General features: G+C 47.3%; 1 protein-coding gene across 2 annotated transcripts in view; it reads left to right on the forward strand.

Moving 5' to 3' along the window:
* CTDSPL (CTD small phosphatase like) overlaps positions 1-17,886 on the forward strand; it is a 127,833-nt gene that overhangs the window by 80,552 nt on the left and 29,395 nt on the right. Inside the window, exons 2-3 of one of the 2 annotated variants that reach the window (XM_073629507.1) lie at positions 4,230-4,387; positions 17,788-17,820. In XM_073629507.1, the coding sequence (XP_073485608.1) occupies positions 4,230-4,387; positions 17,788-17,820 (191 nt within the window). The remainder of the gene's footprint in view (positions 1-4,229; positions 4,388-17,787; positions 17,821-17,886) is intronic. The other variant, XM_073629508.1, reaches the window with a different exon arrangement.

The following is a 17,886-nucleotide window of genomic DNA, read 5'->3' on the forward strand; positions in this document are numbered from 1 at the left end:
TTCTGACAATCTATAACCCCCCCCCCCCCGGTCAGGCACACGGCAGGTGATTGACGGCCTCAGCTGTACATGTTTCCCTATGTGACCACTCAGGTCTCAGATTATACCCAGCTCTATGCAGTGCAGTGTGTGAGAGAGCAGATCCCCCACCCCCTGATTTCTGCAATGCTGTGTAAGGCCTGGTTCACACCTATGCATTTTTTTTATGCGTTTTCAGTTGTGCAGAAACACACTACAGTCCATGTAACATGGTTTCCTATGGGTCATGTTCACATCTGTGCATTTTATGGAAAGGGACAGGGACTTTTTATGGTTTTTGATTTTGTAGACTTCAATGGATCAAAAGTGTGTATTGAAAAATATACAACCTGCATTAGTGTGAATCAGGCCTAAAATCTAGACTTTGGATGCAGAGGAGGGGGGAGGCCTGCAGATAAACGGGTACAACTTATATAGGAGGATTGGTTTCCCCTCTGTGTATCCCCTGAGGCCAGTCATTTCACTGAGTGTATGTAATGGTTTACAACCACTTTAAATCCCTCCCAGCATCTCTCTGATCACAGCCAATCATCGGCACCCAAGCAGTAGAACCTTGGAGCACTCGGCATGTTTTACATTGTACTAGGTATTTCTGCTATATAAATTCTAAGCCTCATTGCAGTTCTATAAAAGACTTTGCGGAGGGCTGTTTCATCATTTCCTCCCGGTGACCCCTGAGAGAGAAGATCCATTACTAAGCTCTGCATGGGGGCCGCTCCGCTCCCAACCCAGAGCCCAGGGGCCCCACTGAACCTGAGCTGGGGGCTCCCCCCCTCCATGATCTGCTTAATCATTTGCTTTCCTTCCTGCTTCTGCTTTGTTTGAATCCAGCTGGAAATAAAAATAAATAAGACATCAGTGCCAAAGACCTTTAGTGGAACATGGTAATTATGAGTAATTAAAGTTTTATATATGTGCCTACTCCCTGTAATGTTTACAATGGGAAGGGGAAGTTTTATGTCTCGTGGCAGCAGCGCCACCTAGTGACAAAGGGCCTGTTACTACAGCGGATGGGCAGATGAGGCTTTTGTATATACTCCATTACCCTTTTTTACGCTGATAAATCGCCACCCGCCACAATCTGCTGCCTGTATCCGCGTTTAGCTGTAGAAGAAGGATGCACTGCTTACTGTTCACAAGCAATTTTCTCAACAAGGTACTGGTTTAACCACTTCAGCCCCGGCAGGTTTACCCCCCTTCATGACCAGGCCACTTTTTTGCGTTACTTTGACAATTGCGCGGTCGTGCGACGCTGTACCCAAATAAAATTGATGTCCTTTTTTTCACACAAATGGAGCTTCCTTTTGGTGGTATTTGATCACCTCTGTGGTTTTTATTGTTTGCACTATAAACACAAACAAAAAACGATTTTGAAAAAAAACTATTTTTTATTTTAAGCTATAAAACATATCCAATCAAAAAAATGTAAAAATCTAATTTCTTCATCAATTTAGGCCAATATGTATTCTGCTTTTTTGGGGGGGGGGGGGGAATCCCTAAAAAGCGTATATTGATTGGTTTGCGCAAAAGTTATAGCGTCTACAAACTATGGGATATTTTTATAGAATTTTAATTTATTTTACTAGTGACCTGGACATTTTATAGATAGGCAACTCCTATCCTCATATTGATTAGTGGTTCCAAATCAATAACAACTACTGCAGTAGGGAACAGACACAAAGGATACATTCCGCATCTTTCCAAATAACTGGTCTGCTTTATTAGGATGCAATTGAAGGTTTTTATACACATGATTACATAGGTATCACATTAATATTACAATTGTACTTTTATGATAGCAAGGGGCGTAACATAGGCAGGCTAATTCTAATCAGGACTCAAAAGAATGCAAACATGTAATGAAAACATTATTAGAGCCGAGTGCACAGTGAGGCCAGTGTGCAATACATACAAAATAGAATACAATTATATACAAAACCTACCACTTTCCTTTACACTACTAATGGTGGCTATCAGCGATTTTTTTTTTTTTTTTTTTTTGCCGGGGTTGCATCGGACACCTAACTGACACTTTTTGGGGACCAGTGACACTAATACAGTGATCAGTGCTAAAATAAAAAAATGCACTGATCACTGTACTAATGACACTGGCTGGGAAGGGGTTAACATTGGGGGCCATTCGAAGGGTTAAATGTGTTCCTAGGGAGAGCTTTCTAACTGTGGGGGGAAGGTGCTTTGACTAGGGGAAGACAGAGATCCGTGTTCCTGCTTAGCAGAAACACAAGATTTTCCATCTTCCCCCTCTCTCACAGAATGGTGGTCTGCCTCTCCAGAGAATGATCGGCTCCCACTGTGTCCAATCGGAGCGGGTCACCGGCGGCGCAAGCCCCAGACCCTGTGCGTGAAATCACGTACCTGTATGTGATTTCGCGCAGGAGGGCCATCCTGCCGCAGTATATCTGCATGGGATGGTTCTTAAGGGGTTAAAGCTGCTGTTAAAGGCTTTATTTTTTAATTTTTTTTTTCCCCCCTAAAACACACAAGTTATACTCACCTGCTTGGAGCGGTGGTATTGCACAGGGGGGCCCCGAGCCTCCTCTTCTGGGGTCCCCCAGCTGGCACTGTCCACTGCTCCTTTGTGTGTCCCAATAGCAAACTATAGCCTGCTATGGGGGCAGATGTGTGGGCTCACTCCTCAGCCGGGCATCCCTTTTTTTTTTTTTTCTTTCTTTTTTTTTGTAAAGGTGAACTAACACTTTAAGTTTATCATCCTAGAGCAGGGGTAGGCAACCTTTAAAGTGGTTGTAAACCCACATGAAAAAAAAAGACCTTCAAGACAAAGGCATAATGAGCTAGTATGCATACTAGCTCATTATGCCTTTGTAATACTCACCTGAGATTATCGAAGCCCCCGCTGCGGTGCCCGTACACAGCACTGGCTGGCGCTGTGATTGGCCGGAGCCGCAACGACGTCACTCCTGCGCATGCGCGTGGGAGCCGCCGGTGACGCCACGCTCGTACGTGCCATTGCTTCAGTGTGCATGTGCCGATGACGTCGGCACATGCAGATACAGGGGATATCTTCTAAACTGTCATGGTTTAGGAGATATCCGGGGTAGCTACAGGTGAGCCTTATTGTAGGCTTACCTGTAGCAAAAAGTGGATTTGTAAGGTTTTACAACCACTTTAAAGAGGTGGAGATCTTCCTGAACAACATGGGAGAAGTCAAAGATCACCGGGCGCAGTGTCACCTCCTCACACCTGATTTAGACCTCCTAATTATCGTACTGCTGTGTCGCGTTGCATGGCACAACAATCGTGGGTTTAAGTCAGGTGGTGAGGAGGCAATCTATCGCTTCCTCACCATCTGTCAAACACACATGGTTCGCTTTCAGAGGAGCACTTGTGACTGAGCCCTTAGTTGCATTCGGCAGAGGCACCCTTAGGGCTCGTTCACACAAAGTTAAAGGGGGGGGGTGTTTTACCACCCCCCAATCCCTACCCCCCTTTAGCTGTTGAGGAAGCAGCAAAAGTTTTACACTTGCCGCAGCGGGAGTTAAGCTCCCTGTTGCTTTTGGTGGGTGCGAACGCCTGACAATTGCGACCCATTCAAGTAAATGGGGCCACTCTGCAAGTGCCCCGCAACTGTATGCTTCTGCTGGGTCCAAGGGGGTGGTGAGAAAGCAACACAACGCTGCTTGCTTTAACCCCTTGTTTGCTGTACTGCACAGGGTTGCTAGGGCACTTGCAGAGTGGCCTCACTTGAATGGGTCGTGCTTGGCAGGTACTACGACGTGTGCACACCCTTGGCCACTGCAGCTAAAGGGGGTGAGGTTGTAGCAGGGGTGACTAATAACTACATTTTGTCCTCCTTCTAATCATGATATCTCTGTGCTGTCCGTTGTTCTGTACAGTCAGTAGTGCGGCCAGTCATGATGCAATGCTCACACATGTGCAGTTGCACCAGCCCAACACTAGGGGTGCAGCCGGCACATCTTACACATGTGGAGTATGTACATTGCCTATGTGGTGCAGGCAGTATTAGGAAAACAAAATTGTAGCTGAAAGATTATCTTCTAAGAGGAATACAAAGTCGCAGTTCAGTTTTCAGTGCTTGCCGATGTTTTGTAATGCACAGTGTATGTGTTGCGGTGTGGATGTCTCTTGAGTCACAGATGAGCTCAGTTTCTCATGTATTTTCCTGTTTATCTCTTTTTTTTGTCCTGCAGTTTCACAATGCAATATCAGCCTGAAAAAGCAGCGAAACAGAAGCATCTTCAGCTCACTCTTCTGCTGCTTCCGCAGCTACAGCGTCGAGCCGCCATCCTCCAATAATAACACCAGCCCGCTGCCTCCGTTGGTGGAAGAAAATGGCGGCGTTCAAAAGGTAAATGTTTTAGCGCTTTATATTTGCATAATCTGTCGTTTAAAAAAAAAAGGGGGGGTTAAAACAGAACAAAAAGTGGCAACAAATCGTATAGCAGTTGGGGGTACATGATATATTTATATAACTCTGTTTAACTTTTTTGACAGGTGAAATATTTAACATTAGTTCTTTATTTAAAAAAAAAAAAAAAAAAGTTGCTTTAATAGAGAACTAATGTTAAATATTTCACCTGTCAAAAAAAATTAAACAGTTATATAAATATATCACGTACCCCCAACTGCTATAGGATTTGTTTGCTGCCACTTTTTGTTCTTTTGATTCATTTTTTTTTCTTCTATTTTTGTGTAATAAAGCTATTAAAGTGTTTTAAAAGTAGTTTTTTTTTTCTTTTAACCTTAATGCATTTTCTGCATTAAGATTAATAAAAACACCTGTGTTCATCTCCCCTCCCTTCCCTGCAAATATCTACCTGAGCCTAACCTCGATCCAGCGCTGTGCCTGAGAATAGCAGCTCTCTCTCCTCGCTTGACATGGAGGCAGGAGCCATTGGCTGTCATTAAAATCCTGTAAGGAGGGGCGGGGCTGATCCATGCTGTGAGTGTCGATGGACGCCCAGTGCCTGGCTCGGGATCGAGCCCGCATGAGTGACCCCATAGCAAGCGGCTTGCTGTGGTTGCACTCAGAAGGGGGAGGAGCCAGAAGCGCCAGCGGGGGGGGAACTCTGAAGAGGAGGATCATGGCTGATGTTTGCAAAGCCATTTACCGGAGTAGGTAGGTATAACCTGTTTGTTTAAAATAAAAAAATACAATTACAATCACTTTAAAGCGGTTGTAAAGGCTCGTGTTTTTTCACCTTAATGCATCCTATGCATTTGCACAGAAGTCACATCATCACGGCGCAGGGTGCAGTAAAACGTCTGCTGAGCTGCACACTCAGGGCTCCGTGTACATTACCGCTGACAAGCTGGGAGAAGCAGTTATGACAGAAGAGACCAATAGGGTGACTCTTGTCCTAAAACACCACCTGTCCGCAGGTGGTTTTTTTTTTTTTCCAACGGCGGTAGTGCCGTTGGTGAGTTGCCCAGAGGGCGGCGGTGCCGTTGGTGAGTTGCCCAGAGGGCGGCGGTGCCGTTGGTGAGTTGCCCAGAGGGCGGCGGTGCCGTTGGTGAGTTGCCCAGAGGGCGGCGGTGCCGTTGGTGAGTTGCCCAGAGGGCGGCGGTGCCGTTGGTGAGTTGCCCAGAGGGCGGCGGTGCCGTTGGTGAGTTGCCCAGAGGGCGGCGGTGCCGTTGGTGAGTTGCCCAGAGGGCGGCGGTGCCGGTAGTGAGTTGCCCAGAGGGCGGCGGTGCCGGTAGTGAGTTGCCCAGAGGGCGGCGGTGCCGGTAGTGAGTTGCCCATAGGGCGGCGATGCCGTTGGTGAGTTGACCAGAGGGCGGTGGTTCCGGTAGTGAGTTGCCCATAGGGCGGCGGTGCCGTTGGTGAGTTGCCCATAGGGCGGCGGTGCCGTTGGTGAGTTGCCCATAGGGCGGCGGTGCCGTTGGTGAGTTGCCCAAAGGGCGGCGGTGCCGTTGGTGAGTTGCCCAGAGGGCGGCGGTGCCGGTAGTGAGTTGCCCAGAGAGCGGTGGTGCCGTAGTGAGTTGCCCAGAGGGCAGTGGGGCGGGGTAGCTGCACTGAGCCTTAGACTTCTATTATACTCTGTGGGTGTGGTGCACTTTTTTTTAAATGTGCTCCTCATTCAGGAGTTGGATGCGCTTTCTGAAAGCTCACCACACCCGCAGGGTGTAATAGAAGTCTATGGCTCAGTGCAACTACCTTACAGGCACACTGTGAAAGCAGCCTAATAACAAAGTGCTAATATGCCCATTGAAAAAGTGCAGTGTCTGTGATGTGTAATACACCTGACCATTTCCTCCTCCAGCTTCTGCTGGCATTGCTCTCCGGGCCACTAGAATGGTCCCCGATGAAGTGTACTTGGTATCACTCCGCCTGAGACAGGAGCTGGAGCTACAGAAGAAGCATTGGCTTATGCGGCTCTTGCTTCTTCCGCTGATGGCACTTGCTCCATGCACTCTGATGCTCTGGGATGGCGGTTCAGGAACCCATTTCTGGGTTGCTCCGCGGGCAACAAGTTGAGCACCCCTGTTATATAGCCAGTCAATTAGTGGCTGGAAATTCTATGCCCTATCCACTATTCTATGCCCTATCCACTATTCTATGCCCTGTCCACTATTCTATGCCCTGTCCACTATTCTATGCCCTGTCCACTGCAGAATCTTGGCTGTCCTAAGGAAGTGACATAGAAGACCTGCAGCAACCTTCCCACTTTCCTTTCCAGCAGTTGGGTAACATGAGCTGAATTACCAGCACTTGTTTCTATGAACTAGTAAGGTAACGTTAATTCTATAAAGGGAAGAGACTTTTTTGCTTGAAATGGGGTCAAGATAGTTGCCCCCATATACAGATGATTTACATTTTTCTTTTCTTATGTGTTTTTTTTACATGTATTGTGCTGTATTGTTTCCCATAGTAGTATTTTATTAATACCCAAAGGGCCTGTGTTAGATTAGTGGTGTGTGTGCGGTTCTTTACAATAGAAAAGCCTAAAGCATTCAGAATCGGTTCCAGGGCAGTATTTCTCGTGTGTCCTGCAGCCGATTCATCCAGACTTGGTGCTATGAAAGTAGCGGAGTGTAGGGTCATTTAGGAGTGAAGGCTGTTGTAGAGGAAGACCTCATTCAGAGTGTCGTCTGTCATCAGGAGTCTCTTCTTTTCAAGCAGCTGCAGTGATTGTCACATGCTGTCCTCTGGTGCTGTCATTTGTCTCCTTATAGACTGCTGGACGCCATAGTTGTCACATGCGGGTTTGTGCGTGGAGTACAGCTGGTGTCCTATGAAAGGATCACACCTTTAAGTCAAAGGTTTGCATACTGGCATACAGGGGATAGCAGAGCCAGAGGAGTCAGCCAGGTGATGGCAACAGCTTGAGACCTTTGATGATCATGAAAGATTGATTGGAGTTCCACTTTGAATTAGTCTAATTAGCTTAAAGAGACCTGGTCCCTGTTCATTCAGGGGAAAGTGACGAGGTCTGCATATAACTCATCCTTCCAGGCATGTATACTTCTAAGCTTCCTTCACAATGCAGTGGGGCTTCCAGGGTTTAAATGAGCATATAAGCTCCACTATGTGACAGTTCCCAGTCCTGGCTGGCCATTTACCGGCCCAATAACTTTCATATGACATGCTGCTATGGATAGGTGGCAAGGGAGCATGGCTGGGTAAGTACATGCCAGAGGTGTGAACACTGTGAGTTTGCCCTGAATTACACACCTTATAATATTATTTTTAATAAATTCCACCCCACCCCTACCCCACTCAACCCCTACCCCATCCCACTCTATCCCTACTCTATCCCACCTCACTCTATCCCACCCCACTCTATCCCCCCCTACCCTACCCCACTCTATCCCACCCTACCCTACCCCACTCTATCCCACCCTACCCTACCCCACTCTATCCTACCCTACCCCACCCCACTCTATCCTACCCCACTCTATCCTACCCTACCCCACTCTATCCTACCCCACTCTACCCCACCCCACTCTATCCTACTTCACTTTATCCTACCCTATCCTACCCCACCCTACCCCACTCTACCCTACCCTACCCTATCCTACCCTACCCCACCCCACTCTATCCTACCCTACCACACTCTACCCTACCCTACACTATCCCACTCTACCCTACTCTACCCCACTCTAGCCCACCCTACCCTAGCCCACCCTACCCTAGCCCACTCTATCCCACCCTACCCTAGCCCACTCTATCCCACCCTACCCTAGCCCACTCTATCCCACCCTACCCTAGCCCACTCTATCCCACCCTATCCCACCCTACCCTACTCTATCCTACCCTACCCTACCCTACTCTATCCCACTCTACCCTACCCTACTCTATCCCACTCTACCCTACCCTACTCTATCCCACCCTACCCCACCCCTCTCTTTCCCACCCTACCCCACCCCACTCTTTCCCACCCCACTCTTTCCCACCCCACTCTTTCCCACCCCACTCTTTCCCACCCCACTCTTTCCCACCCCACTCTTTCCCACCCCACTCTTTCCCACCCCACTCTATCCCACCCTACCCTAGCCCACTCTATCCCACCCTACCCTAGCCCACTCTATCCCACTCTATCCCACCCTACCCTATCCCACCCTATCCCACCCTACCCTACTCTATCCTACCCTACTCTATCCTACCCTACCCTACCCTACTCTATCCCACTCTACCCTACCCTACTCTATCCCACTCTACCGTACCCTACTCTATCCCACTCTACCCTACCCTACTCTATCCCACCCTACCCCACCCCTCTCTTTCCCACCCTACCCCACCCCACTCTTTCCCACCCCACTCTTTCCCACCCCACTCTTTCCCACCCCACTCTTTCCCACCCCACTCTTTCCCACCCCACTCTATCCCACCCTACCCTAGCCCACTCTATCCCACCCTACCCTAGCCCACTCTATCCCACCCTACCCTAGCCCACTCTATCCCACCCTACCCTACCCTACTCTATCCCACCCTACCCTACCCTACTCTATCCCACCCTACCCTACCCTACTCTATCCCACCCTACCCTACCCTACTCTATCCCACCCTACCCTACCCTACTCTATCCCACCCTACCCTACCCTACTCTATCCCACCCTACCCTACCCTACTCTATCCCACCCTACCCTACCCTACTCTATCCCACCCTACCCTACTCTATCCCACCTTACCCTACCCTACTCTATCCCACCCTACCCTACCCTACTCTATCCCACCCTACCCTACCCTACTCTATCCCACCCTACCCTACCCTACTCTATCCCACCCTACCCTACCCTACTCTATCCTACCCTACCCTACTCTATCCCACCCTACCCTACTCTATCCCACCCTACCCTACTCTATCCCACCCTACCCTACCCTACTCTATCCCACCCTACCCTACCCTACTCTATCCCACCCTACCCTACCCTACTCTATCCCACCCTACCCTACCCTACTCTATCCCACCCTACCCTACCCTACTCTATCCCACCCTACTCTACCCTACTCTATCCCACCCTACTCTACCCTACTCTATCCCACCCTACCCTACCCCACTCTATCCCACCCTACCCTACCCCACTCTATCCCACCCTACCCTACCCCACTCTATCCCACCCTACCCTACCCCACTCTATCCCACCCTACCCTACCCCACTCTATCCCACCCTACCCCACTCTATCCCACCCTACCCCACTCTATCCCACCCTACCCCACTCTATCCCACCCTACCCCACTCTATCCCACCCTACCCCACTCTATCCCACCCTACCCCACTCTATCCCATCCTAGACCACTCTATCCCACCCTACCCTATCCCACTCTACCCTACCCCACTCTACCCTACCCCACTCTACCCTACCCCACTCTACCCTACCCCACTCTACCCTACCCCACTCTATCCTACCCCACTCTATCCCACTCTACTCTACCCCACTCTATCCCACCCTACCCCACTCTATCCCACCCTACCCCACTCTATCCCACCCTACTCTATCCCACCCTACCCTACCCTACCCTACCCTATCCCACCCTACCCTACCCTACCCTACCCCACTCTATCCCACCCTACCCCACTCTATCCCACCCTACCCCACTCTATCTCACCCTACCCAACTCTATCCCACCCTACCCCACTCTATCCCATCCTACCCCACTCTATCCCATCCTACCCTATCCCACCCTACCCTATCCCACCCTACCCTATCCCACCCTACCCTATCCCACCCTACCCTATCCCACCCTACCCTACCCCACCCTACCCTACCCCACTCTACCCTACCCCACTCTACCCTACCCCACTCTACCCTACCCCACTCTACCCTACCCCACTCTACCCTACCCCACCCTATCCCACTCTACTCTACCCCACTCTATCCCACCCTACCCTACCCTACCCAACTCTATCCCACCCTACCCTACCCTACCCAACTCTATCCCACCCTACCCTACCCTACCCAACTCTATCCCACCCTACCCTACCCTACCCAACTCTATCCCACTCTATCCCACCCTACCCTACCCTACCCAACTCTATCCCACCCTACCCTACCCTACCCAACTCTATCCCACCCTACCCTACCCTACCCAACTCTATCCCACTCTATCCCACCCTACCCTACCCTACCCAACTCTATCCCACCCTACCCTACCCTACCCAACTCTATCCCACCCTACCCTACCCTACCCAACTCTATCCCACCCTACCCTACCCAACTCTATCCCACCCTACCCTACCCAACTCTATCCCACCCTACCCTACCCCACTCTATCCCACCCTACCCTACCCCACTCTATCCCACCCTACCCTACCCCACTCTATCCCACCCTACCCTACTCTATCCCACCCTATCCCACCCCACTCTATCCCACCCCACTCTATCCCACCCCACTCTATCCCACCCCACTCTATCCCACCCCACTCTATCCCACCCCACTCTATCCCATCCCACCCTACCCTACCCCACTCTATCCTACCCCACTCTATCCCATCCCACCCTACCCTACCCCACTCTATCCCATCCCACCCTACCCTACCCCACTCTATCCCATCCCACCCTACCCTACCCCACTCTATCCCACCCTACCCTACTCTATCCCACCCTACCCTACCCTACTCTATCCCACCCTACCCTACCCTACTCTATCCCACCCTACCCTACCCTACTCTATCCCACCCTACCCTACCCTACTCTATCCCACCCTACCCTACCCTACTCTATCCCACCCTACCCTACCCTACTCTATCCCACCCTACCCTACCCTACTCTATCCCACCCTATCCCACCCTACCCTACCCTACCCTACCCTATCCCACCCTACCCTACCCTATCCCACCCTACCCTACCCTATCCCACCCTACCCTACCCTACCCTATCCCACCCTACCCTACCCTACTCTATCCTACTCTATCCCACTCTACCCTACCCTACTCTATCCCACTCTACCCTACCCTACTCTATCCCACTCTACCCTACCCTACTCTATCCCACTCTACCCTACCCTACTCTATCCCACCCTACCCTACCCTATCCTACTCTATCCCACCCTACCCTACTCTATCCCACCCTATCCTACTCTATCCCACCCTACCCTACCCTATCCTACTCTATCCCACCCTACCCTACCCTATCCTACTCTATCCCACCCCACTCTCCTCTACCCTCCACCCCACCGTGTGCAGTTTGCCATATTGAATACATGCCTTCCCCATCTTCACTGTGCGGTCCTGTCTAGTGCCCCACAACCTTTGCTTCAAAAACCTCTCCCCTGGCTCTTTGGTGTGCACATGCAGTATAGTCTCAGAAACTACCATATTCTTGGCTGTGTAGTAAGGAGCACCTAGTTCATCTTGCTTAGAAATTCCTTTTAAAACGTTTATTGTTAATGAGCATCAGATACACGCAATATGTTTTTGGAAAAAGGACTTTCCCTTCCTTGAGGCTTGAACAATGGATGGTAATAAAATCAAGATGGAATACACTAGAATACTTGAGCTTAAAGTCGTTATAAACCCTTACATATAGCTACTGAAGTGACTAGCCTCCGGGGATACTCAGAGATTACACAAATTGTACATAAGCTGTACCTGTTCATCTGCAGCTCTCTCTCCTCTGACCTTTATGACTAAAGCTGTGTGGGCTGAAACGCGTCAACTCGCTGCATCTGTAATTTGTACACTGTGGCTTTCTCAATCCTTGCAAGATTTTAAAAGCAGTAGTGGTCGTGCGGATCATTTGATGATGAAGTATCGTATACAGCCACGCAACTGTGGATCGGGCACCCGTAAACTCTTTAGATGGGGAGAGCGAATGGGTGGTAGCACTAATACTTGTTCAATGCTTCTAGCCCTCTCTCCTCTACAGCCGTTCAAAGTACAGAATTTACACAGCATTTCTCAGCTCCAGAAGGCAGGGGGTGGGAATCTGACATCACACACTGCACAGCATAGAGCAGCCAGCTGAGTGTATTCCGAGACCTGAGTGGAGGGAAAAGACCCCCCCCCCCCCATCTACACAGTCTTAATGGGGAAACATGCTATAATTCACCTTCTGTGTGCTTGAGGTGGGGCATAACCTGTCACAAGTGACCCATGTAGATGGCAGAGGGAGGAGAGAGCAGATTGGAACCACGGTAGGTGCTTTGGATTGAGGCACGTACACACCATAGAAGGATATGCTTTGTTTTTCAGAGGTTTACAACCACTTTAAGGCTGGTTTGGGGCTAGCTTGTCCTAATGGCATTGTGAACAGCCAGTTTCTAAACATTTTGTACTAGGCACTCCTTACCTCACATCTGTAAAGTAATTTATGTATCGGGATCAGAGGTAACGGCCTAGGAGCAGAACCAGGTCTACACACGCCATACGCTAATCCTGGTTTCACCTCCTTCACCTACCCCACGCTACCCTACTCTATCCCACTCTACCCTACCCTACTCTATCCCACTCTACCCTACCCTACTCTATCCCACTCTACCCTACCCTACTCTATCCCACTCTACCCTACCCTACTCTATCCCACTCTACCCTACCCTACTCTATCCCACTCTACCCTACCCTACTCTATCCCACTCTACCCTACCCTACTCTATCCCACTCTACCCTACCCTACTCTATCCCACTCTACCCTACCCTACTCTATCCCACTCTACCCTACCCTACTCTATCCCACTCTACCCTACCCTACTCTATCCCACTCTACCTTTCCCTACCCCACTCTATCCCATACGCTAATCCTGGTTTCACCTCCTTCAAGTAAAACACTTTATTATACTGGTATATCTATTAGAACCAAATCCCATTTCATCGGTCCAGCACTATTGCATACCTAACCAGACATCCAACCATCTATGACCAACTTCAGCATGTCTAGGTTTTCTTCTGTGCAATTACTGGATGTAAAGCATTGCAGTGGGAAAAAAATGACCTCCTCAGAACCTTCATTTCGAACTGAGTAAAATGGACAGCAGAGGATGCTTCTAAGTGTAGCAATTTAACGCTTATTAAAAACAGTAAAAAAAAAAATGCATTTACATTTATAAAAGATCAAAGAAGACACACACTTTATTGTCAAAAGTATTGGGACACCTGCCTTTACATTCACATGAACTTTAATGGCATCCCAGTCTTAGTCCGTAGGGTTCAATATTGAGTTGGCCCACCCTTTGCAGCTATAACAGCTTCAACTCTTCTGGGAAGGCCGTCCACAAGGTTTAGGAGGGTGTCTATGGGAATGTTTGACCATTCTTCCAGAAGAGCATTTTGTGAAGTACTGATATTGGATGGTAGGGCTGCAACTAACGATTATTTTCATAATCGATTAGTTGGTCGATTTATTGTTTTGATTAATCGGTTAATAATCTTAAAAAAACAAAATTATGGTGTATAATTTAGTTAATATGTAAAGTTTTAAAAAAAGGCAATTTATTCTTAACTATCTCTATGCAGGGGTAAATATAAATAACCAACTATATGGTTAGAGAGCAAAATCTCTAATCCACTCTGAGAATAACAGACAGAAGAAATATACTGTATATACTATTAGAGGAGAGATATGCTGTATATACTATTAGAGAGATATACTGTATATACTATTAGAGAGATATACTGTATATACTATTAGAGGAGATATACTGTATATACTATTAGAGGAGATATACTGTATATACTATTAGAGGAGATATACTGTATATACTATTAGAGGAGATATACTGTATATACTATTAGAGGAGATATACTGTATATACTATTAGAGAGATATACTGTATATACTATTAGAGAGATATACTGTATATACTATTAGAGAGATATACTGTATATACTATTAGAGGAGAGATATACTGTATATACTATTAGAGAGATATACTGTATATACTATTAGAGGAGATATACTGTATATACTATTAGAGAGATATACTGTATATACTATTAGAGGAGATATACTGTATATACTATTAGAGGAGATATACTGTATATACTATTAGAGGAGATATACTGTATATACTATTAGAGGAGATATACTGTATATACTATTAGAGAGATATACTGTATATACTATTAGAGAGATATACTGTATATACTATTAGAGAGATATACTGTATATACTATTAGAGGAGATATACTGTATATACTATTAGAGGAGAGATATGCTGTATATACTATTAGAGGAGAGATATGCTGTATATACTATTAAAGGGTGAATCTGGTAAATATCATCAGACTCAGAGATCATTTTTTTTTTATTTACAAAAACAATCAATGTCTTCCTTCAAAAAAAAAAAAATGTCATTTTAAAGTGGAGTTCCACCCAAAAGTTGAACTTCCACTCATCGGATTCCTCCCCCCCCTCCGGTGTCACAGTTGGCACTTTTCAGGGGGGAGTGGGGTGCAGATACCTGTATATTACAGGTATCTGTACCCACTTCCGGCATAGATAGCCGCAGAATCTGCGGTTATTTACGCCACTTCCTGTTTCCTCCCCGCTGTCTGCTGGGAAACGCACGGGTCCCAGAGACAGCAGGAACCAGCCGTATTGTGCTGCGCGACTCGCGCATGCGCTGTAGGGAACCGGGAAGTGAAGCCGCACGGCTTCACTTCCTGATTCCCTTACCGAAGATGGAGGCGGCAACACCCGAGGACCGAGAGACGGTTCGGCCTCGGGTGCCGACATCGCGGGCGCTCTGGACAGGTGAGTGTCCATGTTTTAAAAGTCAGCTGCTGCAGTATTTGTAGCTGCTGACTTCTAAAAAAAAAAAAATTTCGGCGGAGCTCCGCTGTAAGAACATTCGTTCGATTTTCTAATCATCAGTGGGGTCAAATCGACGTTCATTTTCAACCACAGTGACGGGAAAATTTGGAAATAATAGAAAACTTCTTGGTCAATGGAATTTTCAGACAGTGAATGTGGTTCTCGTTCAGAAATTACATTCATTTAAAAAAACAGAATGTTAAAACAAGTGAAAATTTCAAACAACATTCTTTGATTCATCGAATGTACAAAGATGTTTCGTCTGAATATTCTCGTCTGAAAATTGATCGGTGTGGCCAACATAAGGCTCGGTACACACCTATGCAGTTTGCTTTTGATGTGTTTCTGCAGTGCTTTTTGCTGTGCGTTTTGTGCACGTGATTTTGCTGCGATTTGCGTTTTTGCATTTTTTTTTGGCCAAATTGTTGTTGGGCAGATTAAAAAACACAAATTGCTGCAAAAACACATTACATGCGTTTCTGCAGCTTCTCTATTATTGTATATTGAACCAAAAAAGCACCGTTTTGCGTTTAAAAAAAAAAAAAAAAAAAAAAGTCCCTGACCCTTTCCAAATACGCAGCGGCTGAAAAAAGCAGAACTTGTCCCATAGGAAACCATATGAATGAACTGTAGTGCGCTTCTGCAAAAAGCACCAAAAAACACAAAGATGTGAACCAGGTCTAAGACGTTTAGTAACATAATGGGGTCAAAAAAACTCAAATTAGCCCTTTTATAGTACAAAAAAGCAGATAATCACTACTGTAGAACTGTGAAAGTAAAATTTACAGCATCGATTATTTGCTCTTTTTGTACTATAAAGGGCTCATTTAAATTTTTTTTTTTTTAACCCCATTATGTTACTGGCCGATTAATCGATAATGAAAATAGTAATCGATTAATTTCATAATCGATTAGTTGTCGATTAGTTGTTTCAGCCCTATTGGACGGAAAGGCCTGGCTTGCAGTCTCCACTCTGATCCCAAAGGTGTTCTATCGGGTTGAAGTCAGGACTCTGTGCAGGCCAGTCAAGTTTCTCCACCCCAAACTCACTGATCTGTGTCTTTATGGACCTTGCTTTGTGCACTGGTGCGCAGTCATGTTGGAACAGGAGGGGGCCATCCCCAAACTGTTCCCACAAAGTTGGAAGCATGAAACTGTCCAAAATGTCTTGGTGTGCTGATGCCTTAAGCGTTCACTTCACTGGAACTAAGGAGCCAAGCCCAACCCCTGAAAAACAACCCCCACACCATAATCCCCCCTCCACCAAATGATTTGGACCAGTACACAAAGCAAGGTCCAGAATGACATGGATGAGCGCATTTGGGTTGGAGGAACTTGACTGGCCTGCACAGAGTCCTGAACTAAACCCGATAGAACACCTTTGGGGTGAATTAGAGCGGAGACTGTGAGCCAGGCCTTCTCATCCAACATCAGTGCCTGACCTCACAAATGTGCTTCTGGAAGAATGGTCAAACATTCCCATAGACACACTCCTAAACCTTGTGGACGGCCTTCCCAGAAGAGTTGAGGCTGTTATAGCTGCAAAGGGTGGGCCAACTCAATATTGAACACTATGGACTAAGACGCCATTAAAGTTCATGTGCGTGTAAAGGCAGGCGTCCCAATACTTTTGACAATAAAGTGTATCTTAAAACCAAGGGAAGTCATCTCGGGAACCCGGGCCAAACTGCTGCAGTCAAGGGAGGTGAAGAGTGAAGCCGCCTGCAGCATATAGAGCTACAATACCACCAGAGCCCGTTGGACAACATATGAATATTGGAGGGACGTCAGATGCCGGGGGTGTGGAAGGGGCCGTGGCTACGTGTTTCAAGACAGTAAGGCCCCTTTTCTACAGGCCTGAGAAAGAGAGGCGTTACTGCCTTGAAACGCGTAACCACGCACCCGGAATCTGACATCCTGGATTATTCCCACGCTGTCCAACTGGCCCTGATGGTGTTGTAGCTCTATATGCTGAAGGCGGCTTCTCTCTACACCTTCCTGGATTGCTGCAGTTCAGCCTGGGTTCCTGAGATTACATCCCTTGGTTTTAAGATACGCTGCCTTTCACATTACTAAATGTAAGTGCATTTTTACTGTTTTAATAATACAGTAAACACTAACTTGCTACGCTTAGAAGTGCCCTCTGGTGTCCATTTTTACTTTATTACAGCTAACCTTCAATCTGCCGAGGAGCTGCTCTGGGGCCAAGCAAGCTGTCATTATATGGACTTATGAACTGTGTTTTAGCTCTTACCACTTTTGAGGCTACTGGCGGTGTTTGCGCCATACAATTATCTGATTTCAAACTGAGATTATTTTAGCTTTGCGTTTTTATCAGGAGTGCGTTTTGCATAAACCAGCTTGCTCACTGATGTTTTATGCAGGTACAGGCAATCCGCGGCCTTCAGCCATAGAACATCCAGTTGAACGTGGTTCTTCCGCTGCTATAGAACGCATTGTACATCCTTCTGACGTGTCCTTGCCACGCTTCCTTTTCATTTCCCTTCCAGTAGATTTCTCATTTAGTAATCTTTCTGCTTTTTGTTCTCTCGTAGGGTGATCAGACGCAAGTCATTACCATTCCTACTGTATGTATTTTTATTTTACCCTTTTTATCTTCTTGCCATTTTATTATTTTGCTTTCTTGTTTAATA

The sequence above is a fragment of the Aquarana catesbeiana genome, linkage group LG05 (genome assembly GCF_042186555.1).
Source record: "Aquarana catesbeiana isolate 2022-GZ linkage group LG05, ASM4218655v1, whole genome shotgun sequence".
NCBI classification, from domain to species: Eukaryota; Metazoa; Chordata; class Amphibia; order Anura; family Ranidae; genus Aquarana; species Aquarana catesbeiana.